Source organism: Manis javanica, chromosome 5 (genome assembly GCF_040802235.1).
Source record: "Manis javanica isolate MJ-LG chromosome 5, MJ_LKY, whole genome shotgun sequence".
Classification (NCBI taxonomy): domain Eukaryota; kingdom Metazoa; phylum Chordata; class Mammalia; order Pholidota; family Manidae; genus Manis; species Manis javanica.
The window spans coordinates 131,806,101-131,827,684 of record NC_133160.1 but is presented as its reverse complement, the minus strand read 5'-3'; the positions used below and the strand labels follow the sequence as shown (position 1 = coordinate 131,827,684).

General features: G+C 36.7%; 1 protein-coding gene across 6 annotated transcripts in view; it reads right to left on the bottom strand.

Annotated features, from left to right (window-relative positions):
- The window catches only part of CHIC2 (cysteine rich hydrophobic domain 2), a 55,016-nt gene extending 35,179 nt beyond the window's left edge, over positions 1-19,837 (bottom strand). The window contains exons 1-4 of one of the 6 annotated variants that reach the window (XM_073237606.1): positions 19,101-19,818; positions 18,796-18,852; positions 377-431; positions 76-231 (exon numbers count right to left, since the gene is read on the bottom strand). In XM_073237606.1, the coding sequence (XP_073093707.1) occupies positions 76-231; positions 377-431; positions 18,796-18,852; positions 19,101-19,219 (387 nt within the window). In that variant the 5' untranslated portion in view covers positions 19,220-19,818. Of the gene's footprint in view, positions 1-75; positions 232-376; positions 432-18,795; positions 18,853-19,100 lie in introns of all 6 variants that reach the window. The other 5 variants (XM_073237607.1, XM_073237609.1, XM_073237611.1 and 2 more) reach the window with 5 other exon arrangements.
- Positions 19,838-21,584: the final 1,747 nt, after the last annotated feature.

The following is a 21,584-nucleotide window of genomic DNA, read 5'->3' as shown; positions in this document are numbered from 1 at the left end:
AAAAAATAAAACTAGATAAATGCAAGACTGATCGTCTACTTCTAAATTTAAATTAAAATATATAATTGAACTTACTCTTTTACTGAGGCAAATAACTGGCCACATACTGCAACCTAACGTGCAGCAGCAACAAAGGCAGCCGCAAAGCAGCCAACGTACATTAACGGGAAGGTTCTTCTTAAGACAACTGTTAACTCTGTTGATGCTGGCTTTAAACTCTTCAGGAGCTACCTAAAGAAAGATTTTAAGAAATAACAACACTGCAATATTAATGTCAATAAACATGTCTCAAGCATAAATTTTTTCTAATTTGTTAGGAAAATACTTTAGTGTTTGAGGCATATAAACAGTACCTAAATAACTGATAGACACTCACTTTTCCAGTTAATGAAGAAGGGAATTCTGATTCAAATTTGTTGCTCAGTCCAAATCTATTAAAAAAGAAGAAAAATATATTATTACATGTCATCACTGGGAAAAAAATTAGACCATTTAACTTAACCGAAGGTCAAGTAAATAGAATGCAGAGTAAGAATGGAAGTTTGAGAGACAAAAACATTGTAATCAGCAATCTAGGAAATCTAACAAACAATTTAAGGAGCTCAATCAAAACTTTTGTTTAAGAAGCTGAGAATACAAAAAGGACTGACTTCTTTGGGGCTATCTTTGTGAACCAAGTATTAATGAAACAGAAAACAACCCAATTGTCCAATTCTGTCAAAATACTAAGAGTCTCCCAACTAAGTAAGAGAAGCTAAAATCTCTGCTTTGAGTACTCTTTAGGTCAAGAGCATCTGTTAACTCAATAAAGCAGTAATGTGTAGAAATATAAATTGACAAGCTAGAACTTTCTGAGCTCAATTAATGCATTCTATTACAGCCAAAAAATGCTTTAAAAAAAATCCATCTGGAACAATCAGATAGCTGGCCTGGCTACTTAAATTTTCAAGTACTAAGATATTTCCCATCATACCACCAAAGAAATGGAACCAAGGTAGTGAGTTTTAGTACCTTTAAGCTTTTAAATGTCTGCAAAGATCATAAGGATTGACTGGACACGTGATTATTTCTTTACATAAATTACTAGGAAAGAATAATATCTTAATAGACACACTGGTAAAAGACTGCACCCTGGAACAAAAATTAACATACTTAAATATGACTTTTGTGGATCCTAGAGCCAAAATATTTTTCACAAAAGAAGAAAAACAAAAACAAAAGAAAAAAAAAGGACAAAATATTTTTCAGTTTTACTGAGATATAATTGACATACAACATTATGATTTGATATATGTATATTTTATAAAATGATTACCACAATAATCTTAGTTATTAACATCCCTCACCTCACATAGTTACAATTTTTTTTCCTGTGATGAGAACGCTGAAGATCCACTCTATTAGTGACCTTTAAATACACAATATTATACTTTACGTAGCTGGCAGTGATTAAGAGGGATCTGCTGAGATATTCTGTATAAAACAGCTGGCCGGGTCAGGGGTTTCTAACTCAGTCATTAGTGGAGCTAGATAGAGAAATCAAGTAAGGTGGGCTGTGTGAAAGCAATAGAGTGGTATAGACTGGCCAAATGGAGGGTACATAATTTGTGTGTGTGTATAGCATCATGGGTCAGATCCAGCTGGTTACTATCACACTAGAATGTAAGCCTCTTTTGGAAAACTGCATAATTTTTTTCTATGAGGAGCTGGAAAACTAGATTTCTGTGCACTATTTCCCACCTTTAAAATACTGTATAAATCAAACAAAAAACTTCTGTGGGTCAGGCTGTGCTTTGCATCATGATCTAGATCCATACTATGGATGCCAGGTAATACGCTAAGTTATAGGAAAATTTAAACCCTAATATCCTTTCTTTCCAGAGCCTCAATAGTTTCTTATTGGCTGAGTGGCTGATGGTGATTCTCTGCCCAGGGAGCACTACCTACTAATTGCCCTGCTGTTCTGCAGGCTCCTTATATGTCAGGCTAGTAGTTACTTCTGAGTAAGAACTGGTAGTTCCAAGGACATTCTTTAGGCACTCAGTTCCTCTTCAGTCATACTTCTGGTTGTTTCTTAGAAAGAGATAGTGATTCGTCCTCTTCCTTCAACTCATTCCCAAAAGAAATGTCCCAGGAAAAATGACCAGTGACATAATTCGCACTAGATGGGTGTGCTTAGCTTTCTCACCAGCCATTAACTTGGGGCTGATTTTTCCATTCCTCTTTGCATTTGTTTCCATCTGCTGAACAAGAACACCCAGAAGGAGTGTCAAGAAGATGCTGTTTGGATCTTGTTGACCGCTTTGGGGTCTTCCCAGACCATAGGAGTGAATCTCAACTGCAATTTGGTTTCCCTTTAGAAGTCTCTAAATAAAACATTTAATATTTAAATCAGTACTTCATGATTTTGGGCAGAATGAGCTATAATAATCAAGTACCCTTTCTTCATCTCCATTTGGAATATAGTACTCTGCTATAGGGGTGCTCACACATGTGGTGCCAGGATCTCTTTTTGCTCTTTTAAATCCTTGAGGACCTCAATAAGCTTATTAAGTTTATGTGGTTTATATTTGTCAATATATTAGATCAGACAATAGAACTAAGACCTAAAGCATTAAAAAAATTTATTCATAAATGAGCCCATGAAATGCTTAAATAACATTTTTATGAAAAGTAACTGTTTTACTTTTTTTTGCATTTTTTATTTTTTTTTAATTAAGATATCACTGATATACACTCTTATGAAAGTTTCACATGAAAAACATTGTGGTTACTACATTCACCCATATTATCAAGTCCCCCCATACCCCACTGAAGTTACTATCAGCGTAATGAGATGCCAGTCTCTACTAGTCTTCTCTGTGCTACAGTCTTCCCCATGACCTCCCCTACATCGTGTGTACCAATCTTAATACCCCTCAATCCCCTTCTCCCTCCCTCCTCACCCACCCTCCCTCACCTCTCCCCTTTGGCAACTGCTAGTCCCTTCTTGGAGTCTGTGAGTCTGCTGCTGCAGTTTTGCTTCATTGTTATACCCCACAAATGAGGGAAATCATTTGGTACTTTTCTTTCTCCACCTGGCTTATTTCACTGAACGTAATACCCTTTAGCTCCATCCATGTTGTTGCAAATGGTAGGATTTGTTTTCTTTTTATGGCTGAATAATAATCCATTGTGTATATGTATCACGTCTTCTTTATCCATTCATCTAACTGATGGACACTTAGGTTGCTTCCATATCTTGGCTATTATAAATAGTGCTGTGATAAACATAGAGGTGCATATGTCTTTTTGAATCTGAGATCTTGTTTACTTTGGATAAATTCCTAGGAGTGGAATTCCTAGGTCAAATGATATTTCTATTTTTAGTTTTTTGAGGAACCTCCATATTGCTTTCCACAATGGCTGAACTAGTTTACATTCCCACCAGCAGTACAGGAGGTTTCCCCTTTCTCCACATCCTCACCAGCATTTGTTGTTTCTTGTCGAAAAGTAACTATTTTTCAAAAATAAAAACTTCTGTAATGGAAGTTGTTACATTTTCACATAACTCTTTAATGCCTGACAATGGAAGACAGCTAGAGTGTCACATCTCTTTCTGAATTCAATCTATTGTGATATGCTCTTTTGGTTGATGTTTATAAAGAGAAGTGGACCTCACCAGATATGTAGTTGGAATATTGTGTATATTGTATGTATTCTTCTTTGATACTCCAGGCATACCTCATTTTATTGCGCTTTGTTCTATTGCATTCTGCAGATACTGCATTTTTCACAAACTGAAGGTTAGTAGCAGCCTTGCATCAAGTGAGTCTATTGGCGCCATTTTCCCAACAGCATTTGCTCACTTCATGTCTATGTGCCATGCTTTAAACTTTTTCATTATTATAATATTTGTTATGATGACCTACCATTGGTGAACTTTGATGTTACTATTGTAATTGTTTTGGGGTGCCATGAACCACACAAATATTAAGATGACAAACTTAATGCTTAATGTTGTATGTGTTCTGACTGCCACCAAATGGCCACTCTCCCATCTTTCTCCCTCTTCTCAGGCCTCCATAGGCCCTGAAATACAATAATATTGAAATCAGTCCAGTTAATAATCCTATAATGACGTCTAAGTATTCAAGTGAAAGGAAGAGCCCACATCTGTCACTTTAAATCAAAAGACAGAAATGATTATGCTTAGAAGGAAGGCATGTCATAAGCTGAGATAGGCCAAAATCTAGGACTCTTGTGTCCAACAGCCAAGCTGTGAATGAATGCAAAAGAAAAGTTCTTGAAGGAAATTAAAAGTGCTACTCCAGTGGACATATGAATGGTAAGAAAGTGAAACAACCTTCCTGCTGATATGGAGAAAGTCTAAGTAATCTAGATGGAAGATCAATCAAGCCACAACATTCCCTTCATCCAAAGTCTAATCCAGAGCAAGGCCCTAACTCTCTTCACTTCTATAAAGGCTAAGAGGAGAGGAAGCTGCAGAAGAAAAGTTTTAAGCCAGAAAGGTTGGTTCACGCAGTTTAAGGAAAGAAGCTGTCTCCATAACATGGAAGTACAAGGTAAAACAGCTATAGATGCTGCAACAAATTATCCAGAAGATCTCAGATAATTAAAGTGACCACACTAAACAACAACAGGTTTTCAATGCAGACAAAACAGCTGTATATTGGTAGAAGATGCCATCTAGGACTTTCATAGCTAGAGAGAAGTCAATGTCTGGCTATAAGCTTTAAAGGACAGGCTGACTCTCTCAATAGAGCCAATGTAGCTCTATTTACCATTGGCTGAAGCCAATGCTCATTTACCACTCTGAGAATCCTAAGGTCCTTAAGAATTATGTTAAATCTACTCTGCCTATGCTCTATAAATAGAACAAAGCCCAGATGACAGCATATGTTTACGGCATGATTTGCCAATTATTTTAAGCCCACTGTTGAGACCTACTGCTCAGAAAAAATGTCCCTTTCAAATATGATTGCTCATCAGCAATGCACCTGGTCACCCAAGAGCCTTGATGGAGATATACAATGGGATTAATGTTTTTTTTCATTCCTGCTGATAACACAACACTCATTCTGCAGCTACTGATCAAAGAGTCACTTTGACTTTCAAGTCTTATTATTTAAGAATTACATTTTGTAAGCTATAGTTGCCATAAAGAGTGATTTATCTGATGGTTCTTGGAAAAGCAAATTAAAAACCTTTTGAAAAGGATTCACCATTCCAGATGTCATTAAGAACATTTATGATTCATGGGAAGGAGTCAAAATTTCAACAATCACAGGAGTTTGGAAGTTGACTACAATCCTCATGGAGCACTTAGAAAGGTTCAAGACTTCAGTGGAGGAAGTAATGGCAGATGTAGTAGAAATAGCAAGAGAACCAGAATTAGAAGTGGAGCCTGAAGATGTGAATGACCTGCTGCAATGTAATGATAAAACTTGAACAAATGAGCAGTTGCTTCTTATGGATGAGCAAACAAAGTGGTTTCTTGAGATGGGAGTCTATTCCTGGTGAAGATGCTGTGCAGACTGTTGAAATGACAACAAAGGATTTAGAGTAATACAGTATAAACATAGTTGATAAAGCAGCAGCATGGTTTGAGAGGACTGTCTCCAACTTTAAAAGAAGTTCCACTGTGGGTAAAATGCTATCAAACAGCATCACATGATATAGAGAAACTGTTCATGAAAGGAAGAATCAATTGATGGAGCAAACATCATTATTGCCTTATTTTAAAAAAGTGCCTTAGCCACTCCAACCTTTGGCAATCACCCCCCTGTAAGTCAGCAGCCATAAACACTGATACAAGACCTTCCACTGGCTAAAAGATTATGACTTGCTGAAAGTTCAAATGATGGTTAGCACTTTTTAACAAGAAAATATTTTTAAATTAAGGTACGTACATTTTTTTAGACATAATACTACTGCACACTGAAAAAACTACAGTATAGTGGAACATAACTTTTCTACGCACTCAAAAAATTCACTTGACTCACTTCATTGCAGTGGTCTGGAACCAAACCCACAATGTCTCTGAGGTATGTCTACATATCAAAATTTGCCGAGTGATAGTTTCTTAAGGGATTTTTTTTGAAATTCAGAAACTGAAACTGTATCAATGAACTTTTAATACTGCTAAATTAAATCCTCTGTTATATTTTGCATTTTTATTTTTTACCCATACCTGATTTTGTAACTTCATGCATTTGTCCCTTGGAAAGTATTTGTAGACTGAATTATACAGATCTTCCAAATGTTGGTACACTTCATTGTTTGATATCAATAACATAACATTCATTAATATGACCACTGATGTCATCAGAAAGGTTTTCAGGTAGCAGGAAGCTGCCAAGATCAAGGTGGCAGATACAAGTTTTCCAAAATTCTAATTTTCATCTGAAACTTTATTATTGGCAACAAATATTATCAGTTATTTTCCTTGAAGTGACAGCCTTGATTTATCTAAAAAAAAAGAGGCTGAATGTTAACTAACACTACATAAACAAAAGAAAATAGTTCATTTAATTTGCACTACCACCTATACCTTAAAAACTACTACAAAGCTGTATTACAGTTGACCCTTAAGCAGTTACAACACGGGAGTTAGAGGAACCAGCCATCAGCACAGTCGAAGATCAATGCACAACTTCTGATTCTCCAAATCTTAACTGCAAATAGCTTACTGTTGACCAGAAGTCTTACTGATGACATAAATAGATGACTAACATATTTTGCAAGTTACATGTATTATACACTGTAGCCTTATAATAAAGCTAAAGAAAATGGTTTTCCAAATTATCACTGATCTCCAAAAAATTTTCCAATACATTTATTTAAAAGAATCGACTTTTAAGTTGACCCATGCAGTTCAAATCCATGTTGCTCAAGGGTCAACTATATTTTAATGGATGACTTTTTTCAATGTTACTGGGGGAGATAAATGATGGCTGTGAATTTTAACAGGTGTCCTTGGTATACAGCGGCAATAAAAGTGGGAGAAGGAAAAAGTGGAGCAGAGGAAACAGAAGAGCAAGAGAAGAAATAAAAAGAAAACGGGGACTGGCAAAGTACTACCATCAACTGTCTTACTGTTCAATACCTATTAAATGTCAATTCACTAGGCAGTATGAAAGCAAATGCATGCACTACAACTACATCTATTCCTAGCATTAAAAGACTTTTCTTGAATCATGGTTAAAATACTCACAGCTTTAGAACTGATAAAAGTTTTAAATTATAATGGCAAATATGATAAGAAGGTAAAATACATTCAACTTAATCTATTTCACCTATTACAAGTTCACAAGTCTACTAGTACTTGGAGAAAAGAGAATTCATTCAAATCACTACTGAGCACCTTTTATGTAATACTTCATGATCATAATGTCCTACAACAGAAGGCTTACATAGCTTTTCAAAAAATTGTTTAGAAAAAGAAGGCATGTATGTATAAGGCCAATTTTTACTTTTATGTAATTTAAGGTAACTTTGAAAGTTCCTCGTAAAGCTTTTGCAATTTTACATCTAAATCCAAATAGAATCTTAAAACAGGCTTGTTTTAGTCATATCCTACTTATTTCCATTTCACTGTCATTTGCTTCCTACAACCTACAGGCATAACTCGAAGTATAAACCAATCCGATCTGGTACCCTGTACTCTAATCTTCATCCAATTCAGAATCTCCCTTTCCTGAAAAATATTAAAAGGAGTTTGGAAGGAAGGATCTAACTCTGAAATCCCTAATCAGTAACTCTAACCTAGATACCTCCTTATTATCTTCTCTTTGAAATAATTCTTTTCTTCTTCACTTTAACCACTCTTTATTTAGAAATCCTCAATTATAGCTTACTCCCTGGAGTCCATCCTCCAGATTCCCATAATACTTGACTTACATTCTCTCTGGTACAGATTCCCTGAAACTATTCACAATAGAGAAAAATAAACAAAATAACATGGAATGTTAAGTAAATTATAATCTCAGTATAACAGAATATTAAACAACTATTAAAAATGAAGCTGTCAAACTAATAACAAGGAAAGTATATATATTAAGTAAAAAAGAAAATACAAAAATGTACACATCATAATCTCAAGTGTAAAGAAAACTTACAAGATGACAGAACCTTCAAGAATATAATATGGTAGTATATAATCTTAGAACATGTTCATACCCTTTGACTCATTCTACTTCTAGAAATGTACCAGAGAAATTACAGTGACACAGATATGTTAATGAATAAGCAAGTATCCTGCAGTGCCATTAGTAAGAGAATATTAAGAGACATTTTGTTTCATGTTTTTTTCTTAAAATAGGATCTATTTTTCAGATGTATAGTAATTACTAAGTAATTACTTTAGAAGTATTTCATAGTATTTTTTTTCTATCTGAATTTTTTTTTGATATTAACTAGGTATTTTAGCATAAGTATACAAGGAGTTGTGGGTTCCCTAATCAATATCCTGAATGCACTTCAACCTTTTCTATAGTTCAAGTCCATATAACCCCTAGGCCTTTCATTTCCATTTTTAATTCTTCTATGTCTCTTGTATCTCCTCAGATTAATGTTTCTTACAACTCACTAACACATTATTATTTTGAATTAAAATGTATTTTTTACCCAGGGTGGATTTTCCCTTTAAATACTTAACTGCAAGAATAGCTTCCACTTGTTTTGTTCTGTATTTATTTTGCCTGCTTTGGAGTTGCAGTGCTATTCTTTAAACAGTGTAAATTCTAAAACAAGATAAATGTCCTACAATTAAATTAATTATAATACATTAATATTAAAAGATACTACTAAGCTCAAAACCATATGTACTAGAGAGTAGTTTGTTAACTCTGAGTACCTGACTAGGAGCTCCCTATGCTCTGGACAGTTAGACCACAAAAGGGCATCTGTTTTAAGAACAGCTAATTACTGGACTGGTCAAGAGCATACGGGAGGCAGGGCCCAATTTGAACACTAACTCAATCTGATCCTCTTTCTTGAGGTATCAGAATAAAAGACAATTTGAACATTAACTCAATCTGATCCTCTTTCTTGCGGTATCAGAATAAAAGACAATAGTTGGTAACATGAAGCTTTGAAGCCAAGATACAGTAAATCCATGAATAAGTAGAAGTCAATAATAAGTTGGGCCAATAGTAAACAGAAACTATGAGATAGAGGGAAAAAGGAGTCTGCCAATTCCTGTTGCAACAGCAGAAGCTGAAACTCAACATAGATTAGTCACTGTGACCGACCACTCTACCAGGGAGCAAAGGACACATGCTGCTGAGAAAAATGACAGAGTAACTTCATCAGAGCTGCACTGTATCTAAAACAACGTATTCCACTCTCCCTGAAGCCCGGCTGTACAATGGCAAAGATTCCTATCTTCCTTAGACTCCATGCATTCTTACAACTCCTACCACTTTCACTGCTTAAGCTCCCCTTGGTGGTTCTATTCTTAAAATCTAATAGAGCCTAGTGGTTCATGCTTTTTAAGAACCCATAATGACAGTGACAAATGTTCCCAATATATTATATATATATTTCATGATTTCCAACATTTCAGTAATAATATATACTATTTTAAACTAATATTTCTAGAAAAAATTTTTAATAAAGAACAAATACATCAAAATATTAAATGGCCTTTGACTCTTGGTGATTATAGATGGCTTATTTCCTGCTTCACTTTACATCACTTTTGTGTTTTCATTTTAATTACAAAAAGGAGTACTAAACTTGAAGAAAAAAACATGATTGAAAGGATTTTGTCTTTATTTTTAAGTCAAACTAAGGAAATACATGACAATCGATGTCTAGATTTCAAGCTAATTTCTACTGGCTTTAAAGTATGTTTTAGAGTACGTTTTTAAGAATTTTTAAAGTATGTTTAAATATGTTAAATGTATTATAATGAATTAAGAAATTAAAGAGAAAAAGTAATTCCTAATTCTACATGAGTAGAATCTCAGAATCTGGGAGCTAAAAAGGACTACAACTGTCATTTAGTCCAAACATTTTATTTTACAGATGAAGAAACTGATACAAGAGGCAAGCAACGTGGATCTTATGGATCTAATTAACATGTAGGATCTAGGCTAGAGCCTTACTCTTCAGAACTCAACCCAGGGGCAGGTTCTACTAAAGACAATGCCTCCAGTAACTTACTCTGTAAGCACAGAAAATATTTATCTCCTTGAACTAGAAACTTCTAAATTGAGAAAACATCTCAGAATTGGACATAAAAAGACCTCTTTTCCCATCAAACAGAAAGTATACAATTAAAACTAGTACATAACAAATGTTAACATTTTCATATGGATCTAGAGGAAAAAAATGTTTTTGAGCTTTTCACATTTGTACTTAAAATCCCCAAATACATAGGATTTTGTTATAAATGTTTGTGTTGATGAGTAATATAGATAACATGTAATTTTGTTGCTTTTGGTTCAATAAAATAAAAGAAGCAGTTTAAGCAAACAGACTCTGGAGCCAGACTGAATTGTTATCTTGACACTGCCATTTACTAGATATATCACTTTGAGCAAGTTAGTTACCTTTTCTTAGTTAACTCATTAAATGAGTTCACATACATGAAGTACCAACAATGCATGACATAAACCCTATATAACTGCTTTTATTATTACAAAACAATGTGTCTGCTGTGTTTTTATTATCATTATCCTTCTAATAAAGTAGGCATTATCACTTAATATCTACTATGGATGACTTGATAAATTAGAGAATGTCCAGATCTCAATGACTTCACAAATATCCTCTTCAAACAGCTTAGCAAACAGAATAGCCAATGATCAAATTGCCTAACGTTATCTGTCAAACATTTTCTAACTTTTGCCAGCCTCTTTGTTGGTCAGGGGGTGGTATGAATGAAAACAGGGTACACAGAAAGATGCTGGGTTCAGGAAAGCCAGGCAATATTAAAGCATTTGTAGCTCTTATCAATAGGAATTAGGCCAGAAATCCACAGAAGTGAGACTAAGGCTGAAATGCACAATGAAGTTATCGTGGTGAAGATGAAAAGAGCAACAGAGTGACAGGAATGCCCAAATTCTAAGCTTGGTTCAGATTTCAACTAGGTGTATTTTCTCAGGAAAGCAAATCTCCCTTCTGTTTTTATTTGCCTCAGGTAAGACAACTGGCCTCCGAGGGTCATATATAGACAAAAACAGATGCTATCCAAAAGAAAAGGAAAAAAACAATCACTATGGCAGATGTACTAAGAAGACCATAAAGGCTGAAAGGCAAAAGTGGAAGTAGGGAGAAGAAAAGTATCTAGGGTGAGTAAGGCAGAAAAGAAACAATGACAACTCACATCAGCAGTGGAGATGGTAAAAAGTGGTAAGATTTTGAAGCTAGAGCCAATGGGTCGATTTCTTGACAGACTGGATGCCGTAAAAGAGAAAGAGGGACATCAAACATGTATCAAAGATTTCTTAGTCTAAGCAAATGGAACGTCAGAGCTGCCATCAACTGAGAATGGGAAGGCGGCAGTTAAAGCTGATTTGAGGGTAGATTATGAATTCAATTTTGGATATTTTGGGTTCTCAGACATTCAACCTGTACAAATCTATAGGCTCACAATGTTTATCTCCCTATAGATATGACAAGACCTATGAATATATAACTACAAATTTCAGGTTCTGAAACATTAATATATGGGTTATACAGATGGCAAGTAAAGAAAGCACTTATTTCCTAACGCTGAACTCCTAAGTTCAATGGAATCAGTTTTTTAGCTATTTTGGGAGAGAAAGTTGTAACTGTAGAAGAAATTAACAGATTTAATGCATAGAAATCATCCTTAAATTCATCTGACTGTCTTACTATATGTCAGAATATTAACATGGTCCAAGGAGGGAGGGACAGAAATGAAAAGTGTACTGTTTACCCAGAAGATGCAGAACCACTGGAATTGAAGACTTGTATATAAACCTAGAATAAGTCTAAAACTTTTAACTGTGTGGCCAATTCTGAATATGTGGGTTCATCCAATTCTGTCAAAGTACAATCTTATTCATAAATCAAAGACTTAATTATTTAAATTATCTAACATAAACCTCATCACTATACACAGTTCTGTAACATTCTAGCATTAGAATTTTACTAATTTTCTATTAAGATTATATTTTCAAGTATTAACAGATAGATTATGTATGTTGTTAAACAGTGAAAGTTAGGTAAATGTATACTGATTAAACTTCATGATTTCAACTCTTAATGACACAAGGATTCAACTAATTAGCTCAATGGTTTTACATTATCTGTACCAAAGGAAAATATATTTTATATATTTTATATCTATTTTTTGAGTACTCTTCATACTTACACAAATCTTATGAGTAACAATGATGATAAATTATGTTCAGTTGAGAAACATATGGTTCAACTGGTTTATAGTACAGACTACCAAAAATACCGTTTCAGGTAACATTTACAATTGAATAGTTTAGAAAGGGCAGAGAAAGAAGGCTGGCTACATAAGAACTCCTTCACTGGACTAACCAAGGACTCCACTGTAACTACAATGCAGATAAAAGAGAATAAAACAAGGAGCTCTTACAAGAAGTAAATACACGTTCACTTCTTAGTAATCAAAAAAAAAAAAAAGGCAGGTCACCCCCAAAGTCCAACCAACCAACTCTAAGCTAAGTAAACTTCATTTACTAGATTGTAGAATGGAAAAGAGCTCATGAAGAAAAGATCATTTTTCTAGAAAGGCCTTTGTGAGAAAATTTCAGTCCCTGTGTACCCAATTCAGTTTTAAGTGTAAAGATATACAAAGCACTATCTTTTTCTCAAATCTAATGAACAGTTCACTGTCAAGCTCCATACATCTTGTAGTTAAAGGATATCACTTTACAAAAATCTTCACTTCAAATCTATGATCTTGTAGGAAAGCCCCTCTCCACTTCCAGCATATGCTGTTCTCTTGGTCGCGTATGAGCTGCCTTGTGGCAGTGAAACAGGAAATGCAGGTATGTCATCAAGACAGCCATGAATCAACAGTTAAGGGCAGCCACAGTTGTCTGACCTCACCCTCCACATAACAAAAAAAAAAACAAAAAAAAAACTACAACTGGGGAATGAGATGGCAAAAGTGGCCACTGCTGTATTTTTCCATACCACAGGAAAGTTGTGAGATCTGATGACTTACAGCCAGAACTGTAATATCTCCTTTATCCAAAAACCACACCCTAGATCAGGCCATTGTCATATCTCATCTAGACTGTTCAATAGACTCCTGACTTCTTAATAAAAAAACTCTCCCCATTTTCACTCAAATCCCTGTACAATCCTTTCTGGCCCCTATTGAGCTCACCAATCTCATTTCAAAGCACTATTTATTCCCTTTGTCCATTACATTCTAGCCATAAAGCAGAAGTATCCTCTCAGTCCCTCAAGCTGGCCAAGCTTATTTTGCTGTTCTCCAGACCTGGGGTGCTCTTCACAGGACTCTTGCATCCTTTTCAAATGTTAACTTTTCAGAGAGGTTTTCCCTAATCACATTATTTTCAATCACAGCACTCTACTGATGTCCTTCACAGTAATTTTGAGACATCATTTATCTACTGGCTGTAAGTTCCAAGAGGGCAGAGGAACTATGTTTCAGTTGTAACTATATACCCAGAGCCTCACTATACTTTACATGTCCAGTGCTTTCCAGATGTGTCTGATATGAGAATCACCTACATTCTTATTAAAAATAAAAATTCCTAGACTCCTCTCTTAACAAATCTGATTAAACATACCTGTCTACAGTAAGAACCTAAAATGTTTATTTTTAAAAATGCCCTTAGTGATTCTGATAATCAGGCAAGTTTAAGAAATCTTGCACTGGGATTAAGCTAGACTGCATGAACATGGAAACACTGGTATAAAATCTGATTTTATAAATGGATTCAGAGACAAATTATGAAAAGTCACAAAAAAAACCTTACACAGAAGATACTAGAGTAAGGATACCTAAAATATCCGTTGCTACATGCTATATTTAAAGCTTAATTTTATTGAGAATGAAATCTTAAGTAGCTTCATTGTAGTAAATTAGAAAGAAGCCAGGCATACATACTGTAGAGACTTAAAAGATTCCCTTCTGAGTATATAGTTGGTCTAATATCCAGGGCCTTTAAATCTGTTAGGAATATAATAAACTCAAGCTGGATTCAAAAGCATCTCTTAAATTTAAAATAGTATCCTTCAGATAATATTACTGAGTAATCTTATTTAGAATTATAGCATTTGATTTACCATCATAAATAATTACATGTAATTTACTTTTTTACCATTTAGTCCCCCTATTCCACTTAGCTCATCACATAAAATTTGAAGTGCTAGTCAATTTCACATTTGTTGTCAGGCAGCAATCCAACACTGAATTGTTTGGAACACCACATGAATTCCAGATTGAAATACAATAAAATTTTGAAACAGTTTACTACCTTATTTCTCATTTCTCAAGCTTAAAAGAAATTTCACCCATTAAGAAGTTTTAGTAGTTGGTCCAATTAATATGTTTAGCATTTTTTTCCTCTGATCCATCAAAGATATGTTCAATGCTATATTCTAAATAAAACTAATTTCCTGTCAAATTATAGAGTAAGAAAAATCTCTGGTAAAAAAACATCTACCCTAATTTGATAATCTCTTCATAATTACCAAATTTTGTTGAAGAAAAAAAAAAGAGCCATTCAATCTTTCGAATATGATTTAACAAGAGTTCTATTGTAAAATAGTTTGCCTTCATTAGGAGGTACAGAGGGAAGCAAACGATTATTCCACGGCAATGCTGACAAGATCCAAAGATGCAAGCAATTACCTCATTTATTTAGAGAACATTTCAGGACCTATAATATTATAGAAACTGCATTAAATATTGGAGAAATAAAGAGCAATAAGCACAATCCCTGCACTCAAAAAACTTAACAGCCTTGTGGAGAAATATCAACAAGGTGTTCAAAAATCTCAAAACAGAAAGTTTAATCTTTAAAAATGAAATATGCCTTTTACATTATACTGGATGGAGAAAGGAGGTTGGAGTTACAAAATTTTTAAAAATGGTTCAATTGAAGTGCTTCCGTTATTTGGGCAAAATGTTCAGGTCTCTTGTTAACCATAGCATGTAGTAACAGTGTTGAAATACTGATACATTTCAAGATAATTTTATTAACTCTACCATTTGAAGGGTTAGTAAATATTAATGTGTTTTTGTGGTATCTCCTATGTAAAGGTCCTATTGTACCCCAAAGTAGTTTCCAAAATTTTTCACTTCAAGTCACATTTCTGCATCTTTCCATTTCCCACAGCATACCTGAGATGAAGACAAACAAAGATTGTAAGTCCCACAGCCACAGATAAAAACTGGTGCTGAAAGATGAGGAAGATGGTAGGAAGATTATTACCTCAGAAGAGACTACACAAAGACCCAGTAATTTAGTGAAATTATAAGAGAATACTATTAGAAACAAACCACATAAAATAACTTGGCTCTATGACAGGACTTAATGTTAGAAGTCAAAGGTTATACATGCCCTATGAAAGTTCCAAGTTTGATTATGTTATAGGAGGGCAGGAAGTGAGACAGGAGCAAATAATGTCAGTTACAATGATTGATTAGCTAGGAACTACTGGCCTAAAGCTAGCTTTAAATTCTAACTTTTATATTAACACACCCTTTAGTGCTATCATCATTGTGAAAAATCAAGGTCTTCAACAAATTATTATTATATTTTGTACAAACTTATTCTGAGAGATAAAGAACTCCCTAACTGTAAAATATTAACCAACTGTGAATACTACCTAGTAAGTTAATCACTTTTTCCTCATATTCATTGCATAATAAAATGAGAAATCACACACACAAAAATAGGAAACTTACTTTTAACTGAAGTGTAAGTTTAAGACTTTTAAATTACATGTACAAAAATATTATGTAGTAATAGGAAGTTATCATTTCCTGTCTTCCTTTAAATACCACTATTCCTCAAAATACGCTATGGCACAAGATTTCCTCCTGATGAAGCCGCCACCCTGGTCCACATTGCTACCTGTAAATCTAACAATGAAGGAAATTATTATTCTCACCCAGAAAAATGTCAAGAAAGAATATATATCATGATGGAAGCACAGTACAAGTCTGATTTAGAGTCAATATAAAAATATTTGTATTAAAAACTACATTAAAGCAGATTTTGTTGACAAATTATGTATTTTGCACCCTATGTCCCAAAGATCTGATTATGCCCGAAAACTAAGCAAGAGCTGCCTGTATGGGAGAAAATGGAAGGTAATTTACTTTCTTACATCATTATAATGACAAGCCAAACAGTGGTTTTGAAAATAAGAGTAACACTGTAATATATTAAAGTAGGGAGTTAGAAAAGAGCAGAAATTTTCTATTATAAAGGCCAACCCAAAAGTGAAATCTGTGAAAAACACATATGGATGGATCTACATTTTTCAGATTGATCTAGATTACAGATGGTTCAGTTTACACCATCATTTACTTTCAAACTGGTAAGGAAAGACCAGAACAACTTCTTAAAGAAGGCATGGAGGAGAGTAGCAGCAGTGACAGATTTAGCCAGTTTTCCTGTAACTGTTTTAATAGCTCTTCCCATTTATTTTTAAGGCAAAAATAATTCAACTTGGTACAGTATGCCTGTGAATTATGCATGACAGAGTCATGTAAAATAAAGTTTTGTATTACTATTACTGTACTTACATGTCACCACAAAACAGGCTTAGGTTTTCAATGCAGAAAGATGCTTATTAATTCCCATCACAATATATTTCACAAACTTAACCTCACATAAATTGTTTAGAAATGGAAAAGTAAGACCACAGTGAATCACCGTTTGGGTTGAAAACGGCAGTTCAGATTTAAATATATTTCTCAAAGTAGAACACTAGATGTATGAAGGACAATCAGTAAAGGCTAATATTTACTAAGCACAGTACCACACAATGTTATGAATTCATGACGTGTTGTCTCACTTAATCCTTAATAATCTTACAGGTTAGGGATTATAACTATCCCCATTTTAACTGAAGAGACATAAATAATTTACCCAAGCAGCAGCAGAGGGTAGATTTGAACCCAGAGCCTAGAAACAAGGTAACCTAGAAGAGAGGGAAGTAGTTGAGGGAGATACAGAAATAGTAAGTCCCAATGTAGGAAGGCACACTGTTTACTGGTGGCATAGAGTTCCTCTTTATACTGTGGAATAATGGTTTTCAATCCTGGCTACACATTAGAATCACTTATGGGACTTTAAAAAAAAAAACTGTCCATCCTGAGGACCTCATTCAGATACTTGGCCCGAAATTGGACTGACCTGCAACAAAAGCAGAGATACTTTTTTAAAGCCCCCAGTTTAACATATCTAAGTAGCCAACTACAATCAAATTTACTGATCATCTATTTGGTTCTGAGTACTTTGCCTACTGTATTTTCCATTTACCCAATAAAGTGCTTAGCTTTTCTTTTCCTTAGAGGAAACATTACAACCATAGCTACACCTTTTTAAATAACAAAATGTTGCTAGCTTTTCTTTGACATGAGGAATGCAGGAGAAAGGGTGGGGAGTTAGCACGAAAAGTCTGAAAAATGCTTCTTTAAGTACCTATATACTCCTTAGGTTTAATACAATTTAAAAGAAGTCCTAAGGTTAAACTAAATGGCAGGCTCTGAGAGTAAAAATGTTCTGTGATAAATGTTAAAGAAAATATTTACCATCCATATTTGGTTGTATTTCTTAATTCTGCTGGTGGTGACAGTTAAAACACTAGGCAACTGTTATCGTGGTGATAAATCTTGTTGTCTTTTCACCATGCTGTGACAGCGATTATACAGTGTTTTACCCTGTTAAGTCACCTGAATATAAACTAACAGGTGCTAAAGAAATCAAAGCATTACATAAGCATACCCAAATAACAACATGGCTGGGCACATTATGTACTGAGAAATACAGGATTTTGCTGACAATCTTACATGAGAAGTCTGTTTCACTAAAAGTTATTCACTGCACATCCCACTCACCCTATACCAAAAATACAATGAAAACTGTTACAGACAGCCTCAGACTTACTGGCCCTTTTATTTTACTAAAAAGTTGAAGCGTAGAGATATTTGACAAGCATGCAAGTTTGGCCTATGATTGGAGCAAGAGATTCAAAATGATAAAGAGTATAAATACTTCAAATTGTATAAAATTCTGTACTCAGAGAAACATTACCAAACTTCCTGCTTCCGGACAGCTCATTATTTGGGTCTAGTCTTCACATTCCTCTATTAGTCATGACGTTTGGAAAGCACTCATTCCTCATTGTTTAAATAATATCAGACTTTTAAATGTTGCTAATCGGACTTACAGGAACTCTCATCAAATGAAGAAGTCAATCCAGAGTTCATGCCCAAAGGAAGGATTTAGATTATAGAGAATCCTCAGTGACCTTAACAGAGTGTATCCGTCACGTAGATTTTTTTTTCAATTTTAACTGTAAACATGTACCCTTTTATCTTATACAATTACAGTGACTTGCATTAGTTCTACAGAAATTGACTCTGCAAGAAACTCGGAAGACCTATTTCCCAGTGTGAAATACTGGATATGGGTGAAAGACGTAATACACGACAGTGAGCCTCAGTACGGACTGTCGCTGGGGTCTCACACGGCCCAGATCTGGTCTCTGAGCCATATGTCACCACGCTCAAAGGCACAGACGCGGAGAGAGAAACCCAGGTAACTGGGTAAGAAAACAAGAAGTAGGCACCTCATAAATAAGTGTACTTCCACCCCGAAGCTGAAGAGGCGGCCCGACGTGCAGACCCTAAAGAAAAACCTTGTCTTGTGGGATCCGTCACCTTGCCCAGGCCTGTAAGGCCTGGTGAAAGGGGTGTGAGGGGAGGGAGGGCACGGTCTGTCCCCACTACCGAGAGCGCCACAAATGAAAATAAATCAAGTTTCCACTTCCCGGTCGCCCACTCTTCCTGAAGGCCGAGGGGGCTCCCGAGGAGTAGGGGACCACCCAAGCCCCGCGTCCCCCCCGCCCCGTCCTCGCCCTCCTCCGGGCCTTACACGGTGACGTGACCGGAACCGCGGACCACCACCGGGTCCGGCGAGTACTTGAGCAGCTGCTCTTCCAGGGCCCGCTCCTCGTCCTCCTCTTCCTCATAGATCTCGTCGAAATCCGCCATCCTGAGCCTCCGAGGCCCCCTGCCCACTGGGACCTGACTCCAGGGCCTGGGGCCGGGATACGGACTGGAGCGGCGGCGCAGGCTGAGCGGAGACGCTGCCGTGGGCTCGGAGGCCGCAGAGTCCCCTCTTGGCTGTCTCGGCTCTGGCTACAGAGGAGATGCTGCTCCCGCTATCACCGCCGCCACCGCCATTACCGTCAGCAATAACAGCACAATGTCAACATCCGCCCAAGGGCCGACACCTCTGCCGCCGCCGCCGCCGTAGCAGCAGCAACTCAGGCAACCACAGCAACAAGCCTAAGCCACCCGCAGCGGGAGCAGTCGGCTAAAGCATCGCGAGACTTCCCGGGAGTGCGGGCGGGCGCGTGGGCGCATGGGTGCGTGGGCGCGTGGGCTGGACCGCGGGCTGGGGGGCGGGAGCGCGCACGTGAGGCCTCGCGCGCTCCCAGGCCTCCTTCCCTCCTCCATTTCCACCCGTCGACGCTTCGGACGCGCCCTTCCGCCGGCGTGACCCCGCCTTCCAGCAACTGGATCGTGGACCCAGAGGGTGGCCTTGGAGGGCAGAAGGCTATTAGACCGACTCCGGACAGTAGAGTGTCCACCGGGACGCTTAATTCCCCAAAGTAATTTCTAACCAAAACGACTAAAAATAAAAGCCCTGGTTGGAAGATAATTTATTTTGGCGTGGGATTGATTGCCAGTGTAACTAATAATCGAATCTCACTTTTTGTTGTTTTTTTTAATGTGTAATAAAAAGCAGAGTCTGTACTTTCCCAATTCGAAGAACCTAACAGACACGCTGCAAATATTTTTGTTCACTATAATACAGGTTTTTTCAAAACTTGTCCCAATTCAAACATCTTGTACCATCATCCCCTTAAACATAGTTCAATATGTGAGGCCAACAATGTTATTTTTTTTTTCTTACAAGAAAAACTTCGTCATGCATGAAACAAAACTGATAAGTTCTCTGGATTCCAGATTGCAAGATGCGGTTTCCTGCCCCGGCTACCTCATCAAACATAACTGTTTTTCTTCTGGTTAAGACCTTAGGGAAGCCCTTTCTCTTCCTTACAGCTCCTCCCAGAAAAGAGAGGAGAGAGGAACTGAAGGGAAGAAGAGTTTAATGTATTCCGCTTACTTGCCCAGACAATTAGTAAATGCTAAGTGTCACTTCGGATACTTGATTTCATGGTCAAGAACCTGCCTGAGCATACATATCATCTGAGGGGCAGGAGCAGGCTCCTTAAAGAGTCCTGCATAATGAGCATATACTGTGCGGGCAGGAAAGGGTAGCATAGTGGACCCAAAGCTGGCCTATTACAGTGTTCACGTCCTGCAGTTCCCTTCTCCTTAGATGGGTCATTGTTGAAGTTGAGAAAGTGCAAAAGAGGACAAGAACAGAGAGAAATGCCAAAAATCTCCTCCTGGAATGGTTGAAGGAAATGAACATGGTTAGCTAATAAACGATGAAGGGAAAACACAGTAGATGTATCTGCTGTATATCTCCCAGAGTACGTTTATTCATCTATTCCTTCAACAAATATTTACTGACCTCCAAATATGTGGCAGGCACTGTGCATGTGCATGTGTGTGTGTGTGGGGGGGTGTATCTGTGTATATGGATGAGCTAACAGTCCCTGCCTCCAAGTGCACTATTTATCACTAAGGCAAGTGCTTGTTATTTTGTCAAGTGCTGCCAGAGTAATATATAGAGGGTCTAACATAGCACAGAAGGTAGCATCGTTTGGTAGTTAACAATGGGCTTGGAGCCTGACTGCTTGCCTTTGAATCTCAGCTCTTCCACTTACTGTGTGACCCTGCACAAGTCACATAACCTCTCTGTTCCTCATGTATAAAATGAGGATAATAATACTACCTAACTCACTGGACTGCTCTACAAGTTCAATGGATTAATACATGTGAGATGCTTAGAAGAGGGCCTGGCACACGGTAAATATGGGACAACAATAGGGCATCTCTAGTTCCCATTCAGTTAATCAGTTCTATGAGGATCTGTACAATTTTTTTTTGCATTATATAATGCTTTACTATTTATGAAGCACATACATACATATCATTTAATATTCCCCAAGAACTCTGTGAGGTAGCCAAGGAGGATATAACTTATTCCCTACTTTCAGAAATGTTATGTGACCTTCTCATGGCCAAATGGCTGTTTAGTAATGAAACTCAGAGTTTCGACTCCAGTACAATGGGTAGGCCAGGCTCCTGAATTTCCTTCTTGGCAGGAAGCAGGAGACCAGTGCTGCATTCAGTTAAAGAGTGTCTGCAAATGGGAGGGTATGAAAAGGGAACTAGAAGAAGGAAGGTCAGTATGTGCCAGGCATGGCCCACACCCAGT